This window comes from Haliotis cracherodii, unplaced genomic scaffold (assembly GCF_022045235.1).
Source record: "Haliotis cracherodii isolate W230 unplaced genomic scaffold, xgHalCrac1.p SCAF_1, whole genome shotgun sequence".
Lineage (NCBI taxonomy): Eukaryota > Metazoa > Mollusca > Gastropoda > Lepetellida > Haliotidae > Haliotis > Haliotis cracherodii.
The window spans coordinates 16,251,144-16,262,476 of NW_027266264.1; the positions used below are offsets into that span (position 1 = coordinate 16,251,144).

At 41.0% G+C, this 11,333-nt stretch overlaps 1 protein-coding gene across 1 annotated transcript; it reads right to left on the reverse strand.

The window, feature by feature from the left end:
• Positions 1 to 1,933: 1,933 nt before the first annotated feature.
• LOC139460907 (uridylate-specific endoribonuclease C-like) lies at positions 1,934 to 7,676 on the reverse strand. Its single transcript, XM_071242386.1, has 6 exons — positions 7,582 to 7,676; positions 6,781 to 6,894; positions 5,388 to 5,544; positions 4,817 to 5,031; positions 3,104 to 3,366; positions 1,934 to 2,258 (listed from the first exon to the last, which is right to left on the reverse strand). Exons 1-6 carry the CDS (start codon positions 7,643 to 7,645, stop codon positions 2,013 to 2,015), a joined length of 1,059 nt encoding a protein of 352 aa, XP_071098487.1. The 5' UTR covers positions 7,646 to 7,676; the 3' UTR covers positions 1,934 to 2,012.
• Between the last annotated feature and the right edge of the window lie 3,657 nt (positions 7,677 to 11,333).

Below are 11,333 nucleotides of genomic sequence, written 5' to 3' on the forward strand. Positions count from 1 at the left end.
TGTTGGCTACTGGGGATGAGCTGTTGTGCATGACGTGTTGGCTACTGAGAATGTCATATGTTAGCTGTTAAAGGTGACATGAACTGTGGATGAACTGTTGTAGATGACACAGGTTTGGCTACTGAGGATGAGCTGTTGTACCTGACATGTGTTGGCTACTGAGGATGTCATATGTTGAGCTGTTGTACATGACGTGTGTTGGCTACTGAGAATGTCATATGTTGAGCTGTTGTACCTGACATGTGTTGGATACTGAGGATGTCATTTGTTAGCTGTCAAAGGTGACATGAACTGTGGATGAACTGTTTTTAAATGACACGAGTTTGGCTACTGAGGATGAGATGTTGTACTTGACATGTGTTGGCTACTGAGGATGTCATATGTTGAGCTGTTGTTCATGACGTGTGTTGGCTACTGAGGATGTCATATGTTGAGCTGTTGTACATGACGTGTGTTGGCTACTGAGGATGTCATATGTTGAGCTGTTGTACTTGACATGTGTTGGCTACTGAGGATGTCATATGTTGAGCTGTTGTACATGACATGTGTTGGCTACTGAGGATGTCATATGTTAGCTGTTGTACTTGACACGGGTTGGGCTAGTGGGGATGAGCTGTTGTGCATGACATGTGTTGGCTACTGGGGATGAGCTGTTGTGCATGACGTGTTAGCTACTGAGAATGTCATATGTTAGCTGTTAAAGGTGACATGAACTGTGGATGAACTGTTGTAGATGACACGGGTTTGGCTACTGAGGATGTCATATGTTGAGCTGTTGTACTTGACATGTGTTGGCTACTGGGGATGTCATATGTTGAGCTGTTGTTCATGACGTGTGTTGGCTACTGAGGATGTCATATGTTGAGCTGTTGTATATGACATGTGTTGGCTACTGAGAATGTCATATGTTGAGCTGTTGTACCTGACATGTGTTGGATACTGAGGATGTCATTTGTTAGCTGTTAAAGGTGACATGAACTGTGGATGAACTGTTGTAGATGACACGGGTTTGGCTACTGAGGATGTCATATGTTGAGCTGTTGTACTTGACATGTGTTGGCTACTGGGGATGTCATATGTTGAGCTGTTGTTCATGACGTGTGTTGGCTACTGAGGATGTCATATGTTGAGCTGTTGTATATGACATGTGTTGGCTACTGAGAATGTCATATGTTGAGCTGTTGTACCTGACATGTGTTGGATACTGAGGATGTCATTTGTTAGCTGTTAAAGGTGACATGAACTGTGGATGAACTGTTTTTAGATGACACGAGTTTGGCTACTGAGGATGAGATGTTGTACTTGACATGTGTTGGCTACTGAGGATGTCATATGTTGAGCTCTTGTTCATGACGTGTGTTGGCTACTGAGGATGTCATATGTTGAGCTGTTGTACATGACATGTGTTGGCTACTGAGGATGTCATATGTTGAGCTGTTGTACATGACGTGCGTTGGCTACTGAGGATGTCATATGTTGAGCTGTTGTACATGACGTGTGTTGGCTACTGAGAATGTCATATGTTGAGCTGTTGTACATGACATGTGTTGGCTACTGGGGATGAGATGTTGTTCATGACGTGTTGGCTACTGAGAATGTCATATGTTAGCTGTTAAAGGTGACATGAACTGTGGATGAACTGCTGTAGATGACACAGGTTTGGCTACTGAGGATGAGCTGTTGTACCTGACATGTGTTGGCTACTGGGGGTGTCATATGTTGAGCTGTTGTACTTGACATGTGTTGGCTAATGAGGATGTCATGTGTTGAGCTGTAATATAAGAAATCGAGAGGAATCCAGGTAGGTTTTGTATTGCCTTGGGTGTTTTACGAATGATATTTGCTAATTGCTAACATACACGAGTAGTGCACGTTTCTCTCTAATTAAAGTGACTGATAAATTATATGTTTTACATACAATGAAACAACGACAGCTAATAAACACAATCATGCAACACGTAGTGTCATTTATTTTGGCTTCATCAAAAGCTACACGGGTCTGGCATCATCGATCAGACGCTGCTTGTAAAGGAGGGTACAGCCCCTGTAAGCTGGAGGATCGATTCGTGGCGAGCAGTGGATGCCTTGATGGTGATGTTCTGGCCGTTGACGGTCACGGCACACTGCTTGTCTGGGCGGGTGAGGCCACACACAGTGTATAGCGCCATGTCAAACTCGGGACTTGTTCCAACAAAGAACTTCTTCATCCTCGCCATGGCATCATTCCACAAGAACTGAACACTCACCATAGGAGGGTCCTAAAACGATGGAAATGAGGGCTGTACCACAGAGGACAAATTAATATATGACTTGAATCCACATGAAAACTATGAACCGGTGGGGGGTGGGGTGGGAGTGGGGGGGAGGGGGGGGAGGGACTTGGATGATGTTGGGAAGTATTTAAAAATGCTTATGTATTGAACAACCTGACAATACAAATGACATAGTCACCTTCGAACGACGTTGTCTCAACAACGTGTCCCCAACAAAATTTAAATTAATATATTTCATTAAAATTTTGACATGGACAACCGTGAGACGTTTCAATATTTTGGTAAAAAACACACCTAGATCGTAGCAGATCAATAAAAGGATGAGACTTAATTTTTAAAAATTTAACAAACCGTTCACTATTATTAGGTGAGTTTAAACTTATACACGTCGTGAAGTTTTCCACATTAGCAAAACCTGGCTCACGGATGGTACCGGCAAACCAAGTATACCCCTCCCCCCCCCCCCCCCGGATGAATGATGAATTCGAAACATGGTCTGGGTTTGATTCCCCACACGGGTATTATGTGTGAAGCATGTGTGACACCTCTTGTGTCCTCATAGGTGATATTGCTGGAGTATTGCTAAATGCGGCGCAAAATCACCCTAACTCACTCGCTCGCTCGCCCGCCCGCCCGCCCGCCCGCCCGCCCGCTCGCTCACTCACTCACTCACTCACTCACTCACTCACTCACCAAAAAAGCACCCACCCACCCAAATTCACTCACTCACTCACTCACTCACACACTCACTCACTCACTCACTCACTCACTCACTCACTCACTCACTCACTCACTCACACACTCACTCACTCACTCACTCACTCACTCACCTGGAGGTAGGACAGATAGCCGTGGTAATCAACAACCTCCGCCTTCTCCAGAAGGTAGAACTGTATCCAGTTGTTCAACCCAATGATGTGATTCGAAATGTTGTGTTTCATGTTGTGCGTGTTTTTCAACTCTTCTCCGATCATGATATGCTCAAAGCCACTACTCTTGTGCCTGTGCAGCAAGGCGGAGTGCCCTCTGTACAACTCGAACCACATCTCATTGATCACAGCTCGGAATGCGTGTGGATCTGCTTTGATGAACCCTGAAGAGTAACTGTCAATTAGCATACAGGACTAAAAATAGTGGGTGATTATTAATTAACGTTCTTCAGCATTCAGCACTATCATTTCTGTAACCCCTGGACTGAAACGTAGATTCAGAGCTCTAGACTGTTGTGACAAACGATTTCAAGACGAAAATAATTTATATCCAGGTATACCTACACGTGTATATGGGTTTTAAACCTGGGGCATAAATTGATGTCAAACTCCATAAAAACGGGTCGGTGGTTTCGTGGTTCAGCTCGTTTAAGTGCTCAATCAGGAAAAACGTTTTGTCAAGATAAGGACATTCTATTAGGCCCGTTAGACCTATTTCAGGTTTAGCCAGTTACATTACAAATGCTCTGATCACATAGGATATAGTATGTATAAAGTACGGGTAAAGAGCAATGACAAAATATATTTTGTTTCACTAGAAACTGTGGATGATTGAAAAATTATACTTCTTTATAAACCTCCAGTTTGTTCTCTTAAATCGCATAAACGGGGATGTTATGTCATTTTATCCCGTGGATTTTATCAAATATCCCAGGGATTCTATTAATAAAACTACCGTTTATGTTGCAACATATGAATGTTTCTGGCAAAATAAATTTTACATTTGAACACAATGTAATGAAATGTAAAATCAAATGTTTTATTTATGTTTTCACTCGGCATGAGAGGCGCTGATTAATCACAATGCTTTAAAGAATTTCTTTTTCAAGTATCGTACGCGAGCAACAGATATTTTACACCCGTTTCCTAAGGTTCATGGAAAGCTTGTATGAAACATGAAACTGTTGATAAATGTTGTTGTAAGCTTCATTTTTCGGTTAGAAATTAGAGAAACCCTCGGGTGTTTATGAGATCAAAAACCCTCCTCATCGGGATAAAACAGAGGGGCTGACGCCCTTGGTTTTATCCCGATGAGGAGGGTTTTAAATCTCATAAAACGCCTCGGACGTGTTTTATCTAACACTTAAAGCGTAGCTACAAGGGGGTAAGGCTCCGATACATTGACAGTCCCAACAGGTGTGTCACAGGTGGCTCAAAACCCACTTACTGTGACTGCTAATTCAAATGTCATGATAGTTATAAATCGAATAATTAATGAATATCAAAATGACAGCGAGACAATGTCCCAGTTTCACTCGAAGCACTGATAACGTGAGTGAGTGAGTTTGGTTTTACGCCGCTTTTAGCAATATTCCAGCAATTTCACGGCGGGGGACACCAGAAATGGGCTTCATACATTGTACCCATGTCGGGAATCGAACCCGGGTCTTCGGCGTGACGAGCGAACGCTTTAACCACTAGGCTACCCGACCGTCCCCACTGATAACGTCTACATCTATACTACAAATGGGACCTCTGTCATTTGTAACAAAATAACTGTCACATATAAAATACCTATAGAAATAAGAAGTTACAAAAACTGCAACGACCTACCGTTATCGAGGAGGAACTTTGAGGCGAGCTGCATGACCTTTGTTTGGGACGCCACGGCCCAGAAAGCGTCCTCCTCTTGAATCTCTACCAGGGGACGGTGTTCGGACTGCTGTACGTTCAATTCGTAGTTGTCAAGTAGTTGGATAAACAGCGCATATGTAGAATTGGCCTTGGATAGCAGGGCGTCCAGTTGGCCATCGACAGGCTTAAACAGTCTGTACAAAGCATAACCTCATAATCCGCATATGTGTTTGGTGGCGATACCAAATTCTTCAAAACGTTATGTTAAAACTGACCTCACTCATACACATGTGCTAGTTTTGATTTGGATAATAAGATATTTTCACTTTTATGCTCAACTGAATTTAAAAAATCACAATCATAACTTCAATAGTTTTAGCACCTAATTTGATAAAAAAAATGAACAATAATTTTATTATAGAACAACAAGCCATTACTTGATTTGTCATGATTTAAATGTGTTAACGATACATAACTGTGAACTTCTTGCATTGTAATCGTCTCTATGGAGATAAGAAGTAATAATAGACTGAAACCAAAGGGAACCTACTTGTCCGTTGCCATGTCGGTTTCTTCATTTTGAGTTGTCTGCCCTTGGTAGTTGAGTGTGTAGAGGGCGCTGTTTATCCTGTTGACATCGTTATCCCACAACTGCTGGGCGAATGTGTTCAGTTCAGCCTGGGTGACCAGCAACCCATACTCAGATCCTGGTAAAGATTTATTCTTAATTCAAAGGACACATTTCATTGTGTGACACCTGTGAGGTAACATTAATTAACACTGAAAACTAAATATACGAACGATTTTGTTATCCCCATTGGGATTGGCAGTTCATACTGCTTTAAAGTTCCCTGGTGGCATCAGGGAATTTGTTTATTTTACTCTTCTGAGGCGCAAGGTTACTTCCCTTGCAAGGTTACATCCCCGATGTTATACTTTCCGTCCTTATCAGACAGCCATACTTTCTTTATAAAGGTGTTAAATAAATATTATTAGTATAAACTGAGGGACAATATAAACTTTACCTTAGTTTCTAAATCACTTCAGTTTATTAACCACAGAAGATAGATGCATGAAGTAAAATATATTGAAAAGATCAAAATCTCAACGAAATCATCATTGAAAATGCATCATCCGATATTGGCATGGTAGTTGCCCGCATTGAGGTGGGGTAGTAATAAACAAACTTTTAACGTAAGGGACACACAACGTAAGGTACACAGGGCACACACATCTAAAATCAATGATACTTCACATTTATAGCGCGTATGACCTCACGTTTTACAGTCTCAGAAAGCACTAATCAGCTGTTCCCTGACATTTCATTGTCAGGTAAATGACCCAAGATGTTCAGTTGCAGAGACGCCTACTCCCCTTCTACAGTCTCGGAAAGCACTAATCAGTTGTAACCTGACATGACATTGTCAGATAAATGACCCAAGATGTCCAGTTGCATTCAAGCGTTTTCCCCTTCTACAGTCTCGGAAAGCACTAATCAGCTGTAACCTGACATGTTATTGTCAGATAAATGACCCAAGATGTTCAGTTGCAGAGACGCCTACTCCCCTTCTACAGTCTCGGAAAGCACTAATTATAATCAGTTGTAACCTGACATGTCATTGTCAGATAAATGACCCAAGATGTTCAGTTGCAGAGACGCCTACTCCCCTTCTACAGTCTCGGAAAGCACTAATCAGCTGTAACCTGACATGTCATTGTGAGATAAATGACAAACTATTTTCAGTTGCATTCAAGCGTTTTTCCCCTCTATAGTCTCAGAAAGCACCAATCAGCTGTAAACCGACATGTCATTGTCAGATAGATGCTCCAAGGCTTCAGTTGCACACAAGCCTTCTCCCTTGTACAGTCACAGACAGCACGATTCAGAGGTAAACTTGCACGTCAGCCAATCACAGGGTTACTTCTATGTACAAAGCACCTACCTCTGCACAGCCTCCAGAAGTCGCCGCAGCAGTTGTTGAAAGACTCGCAGTCAGAGTCGCACTGGCACGGGTTATTGTAGTCGTTCGGGGTAAAACAGCGGTTCTTACAGGATCCTAGCCAAGTACATGTTACACAGGTAAATACCCTACGATCTAATTGCATTGGCACACTTAATCCCTCCTTATTTCATACCCTACGTTCTCCATATTCCCTGGAAACGTCAAAGCCATTTGCTAAATATGGAGCCAATAACTTTGCAGGCGCTATTATGGACGCTCATAATTTCTTACATATACCTTTAGCGAGTCCTTTCATTTGTTACTGCTGCGACGTCGTGTAGAGTATATAGTGACATGCATATTCGCATGTAGAATCCACCGACGGTGTACGGTGGGTTTAAAGACGCTTAGAACAGTATTTCAGTTCCATCACCGCGTATCAGATTGATGTGGGAGGAGAGCCCAAACTGATGCAGTTCTCATACCTTTACCACTTTGGTGAATCCCACCAACTTAGGTATGGTGCTGAAAATCCTAGAAACATAATCGGGGCGAATTTTATATTCTAAACCATGATTGTCAGCTTCTGGCATTCCAAAGAGATGCAACCAAAATGACCTGAGGTTTTACATAAATGGGCCACCCCCTTGACACATTATATTAAACATAAAATTGTCAATACAAGAGAATAACCATCCTAGATTTTCTGCCGAAACAGATTCCAGATGGTGTAAAGGGCAAATAGCTGTGGAAATTATAAATACAATTCGAACCCAATAATCGTGCTGTGCTCAACACTACCGTAATTCTGCAGAAACAGTGACTCGACGGCTGCGACGAAGAACAACAAGAAACACCACTTCATGTCTCTGGTATCTGATCGAATGAAGTGAAGAAAATACCCTTATCTGCGACCTATGTACATGTAGATTATATTGTCGATGTCAGGCATGTTATGTTCTCATGGCAATCATGAAACTACACAATAAATCCAGATTAGAAATGTTTAATCCGGATAAAGCAGTTGTTACAATGTACTTCTGAGCAAGGCGAAGGACAACGATACGAATGGAATAGCTTTGTAGTTTGTTGATACATTGCTAACGTTCTGCCTACTTTGACGTAGAAACGTGTGTGCGTGCGTGCGTGCGTGCGCGCGCTCGTGTGTGTCTTTGTGTGCGTATATATGTGTGTGTGTGTGTGTGGGGGGGGGGGTTGTTGGTAAGGATGGGTGTGGGTGTTGATGTGATGGGGGGCTTTGGTGATAGGGGTCTACATAAACTTTGTTTACCTATCTTGGAGGTCACATCATTTTAAACAATATTTAAGACATTTCTCATCAATGTAGCAAACCGAGTAATATAGCTTGCAAGATGCCCTTGGGACAAAAAGATTACAAATATGGGCCCACAAAACAACCCTAATGAAACTTGGGGATTTACAAATGCTGCCCTACTTCTTCGATTATCATATATGACGGACAGAAGTGGGTCACACTTTACAAAATGATAATCGGCACTAAACCAACCCACGAAAATGTGCATATAACTCATCATACTACAACTAATGTCTTTCTGAAATGTGGCCGAACCTGCAGCCATCTCTACTCATAAGAATAAAGCATTCCAAATGATGACATTCGCAAGGACAAATCTATTGTCACTTCACAAACATTTTGTTTGTACTCAGCATGAATAAATTAAATGTAGTCCGAAGTGAATTAAGTACTACCTTACAGCATTGCAAATGAGCACATTGCAACACGACGTCAATTTTGCAATGGGTAATCCAATCTATGGGACACAGTGCGGACTACAGTTATGCATCATGTGATTCCAGAATGGGAAACAGCTGTGAGGCAATCACATCATTGGTTTTATTCGTAATATTCGTACAGAGTATATTTTGATCATATAAAAAATATTGTAAAATCTTCTATCAAACACATTCAATAAAATAATATTCAGCTTCGTACAAACAAATTCTGTAGTACTAAACTTCCGGGTAAAGAAACTATACACTTAAAGACTAGATTTGACCAACAAATAGGCAGAAAATAGTCGCCGAAACACGGCAAACCTGAGGCCCAAAGCACAACTATGGTACCCATCTCAAATACATCAACATCGAATAACGATTTCTTGTTTTATTATTAGCCACCATCAAACAAGGGCGTATACTTTCTTTAGACCGGCAGTTTTGTAATTCTGACCAGCAGTTTCTACAGGCATATTGACATGAATGTATTGGATTTCAAATACAAATAAAACGCAGCTAGGAAGAACTCTTTCGCATTCAAATCACGTCTCCTAACGTATATAGATATTTGAATACAACAATGGCTGCCAAGGTCATCTATGCATGTATGAAGAATGTAACTCTTTTTTAAGGAATATCCAATGACGTTTTGCTACATGCACATCAAAACGGATGGGTCAGTTGAAGCATCATGACGTCATACCAATGCATGATTAAGAACAATTCGAAATGACGTTTGGCATTGTACATGACGTCAGGAATGGATAAAGTTACGTCATCTGAACAATTAGTTGACTTATACACTGTATACGAGTACTAACATTAACACATAGCAAATGACAGGTAATTAATAATGAAGAAAGGTAGAAAATAAATATTTCTTCTTTTGTTGTTCTTCCAAAAACATATATATCTATGTCACGAATATATGTTTTGCCACCATTTATTAGTTGTCTTGGCACGTGAGGCAACGACGTACGGGAAGCTAAGTGACCATGCCCTCTCATAAAATTACAAAATTGTTCACTAATACATCAATATAAGGAATATTGTGGAAAATAACCTATTACCAGTTTCATAGACATCAAGCAATGACACAAAAAGAAAAATAGAAAAATACTTTTGGTGATTGAAAACCTTGGGTCACATCAGTCATAGACTTAAGTTAATATCAATTCTTGAATTGAGGTTTATAATATGGCCGTGTGATCTTTTACATTTTCAAATATATTTGCAATGGTATCACATCTATATATAGCGAGTTTGGTTTAACACCGCTTTGAACAGTATTCCAGACTTATATCACGGCGTGTCAGCTTAATGTAGGAGGAAAGCCCGAAGTGATGCAGGTTTCCGAAGTTTACCACTTCGGTGAAACCCACGAGCACGGGTATGGTGCTGACAAACCTGGAAACATAATCGGGGCGAACCGGGATTCGAACCCACTATCATAGGTTTCTGGCGTGTTCGAGGGACGCAACTCTGCACAGCGAATCGCGGCGCCTTAGACGACTGGGCCACCCGTGCCACCAAATCTAATGTATAAGAGTTATAAGGGAGTTTGTAACATGAGATGAGTGACTAGTTTACCGCACATACATTAGTAAGATATGGATAAACAGGAGTAATTAAACATTGAGACAGGAGACAGGTGAAAGGAAGTCCTGGCAAACATGTGCGTAACCAAATATTTGTGACTTGTTTTTTCCCCATGACAAACTGGGCTGTTTTAAATAGGCAACTATCGCGATACCTTGGTGATAACATGTTATAATTCTGTTGTATATATTGATACAAAGGCACATTTTGTTCAATTTAAGATAACAGAGTTCCCTTCGTGATAACAGTGTAGATTAACAAATCGCCCGACAGTGCATATAAGTATTACACAAACTGCTCATATCTGCTCAGCAGTCTTTAAACAGTATCTCATTTTTATTACGACGTGGGCCTTTAATACTGAAGGGGAGCTAAACATAGCGCTTTTAACGCTATCACAGTCCAACGAAGGAACATAATATACTACTCAAATGAAGTTAAAGAATACCGGATTTAGTTTTATGACTGTGGTTAATTTGTCATGTCCATGATATGATATTCATATGAAATCTTAATCTTCTTCTTTTGAGTAGTAGGGGCGGTCGGGTAGCCTCGAGGTTAAAGCGTTCGCTCGTCACGCCGAGGACCCGGGTTCGATCCCGACATGGGTACAATTTGTGAAGCCCATATCTGGTGTCCCCCGCCGTGATATTGCTGGAATATTGCTAAAAGCGGCGTAAAACCATACTCGCTCATTCACTCTTTTGAGTAGTATCTATTAGCCTAACGGTCAAAGCATTCGTTCATCACGTCGAATTCTTCCGTCCCCACTTTGGTGAAATGTGTCACGCCTATTGTTGTGATATGTCACTGACTGATTGTGACTCTCTCAGCGATAATTGGATTGCATGTATCGATTAAGCATACAAACAGTTATACTGCCTCGAACCTTTGAGATAATACCTCTAGCGCTGTACATAAACCCAACTCTCTCTCCCCCTCTCCAAATTCATATTTTGAATCACATGACTAATTTGAAATCTATCCAAGTAATGGGACTAGTATGTAACACGTACGTAATTCTCTGCGACTATCATAACATGAATACATGAATAGCCAAATATAAACTCATCCAATAAAAAAATAAGCAATGAACTCTGCCTATTTTGGTAAATTATCAAACATTTAAATATATTGCAGCTATATTATTACACGCCGTCAAGTCCAGATTAAAATATATCTCTTGAAGATACACA

Coding starts and splice junctions, on each gene's coding strand:
- LOC139460907 (XM_071242386.1), bottom strand. CDS start 7,645: ATGAAGTGGTGTTTCTTGTTGTTCTTCGTCGCAGCCGTCGAGTCACTG. Junction 6,895..7,581: donor ACTGTTTCTGCAGAATTACG/GTAGTGTTGAGC, acceptor GTACTTGGCTAG/GATCCTGTAAGAACCGCTGT. Junction 3,367..4,816: donor AAAGTTCCTCCTCGATAACG/GTAGGTCGTTGC, acceptor GTTACTCTTCAG/GGTTCATCAAAGCAGATCCA.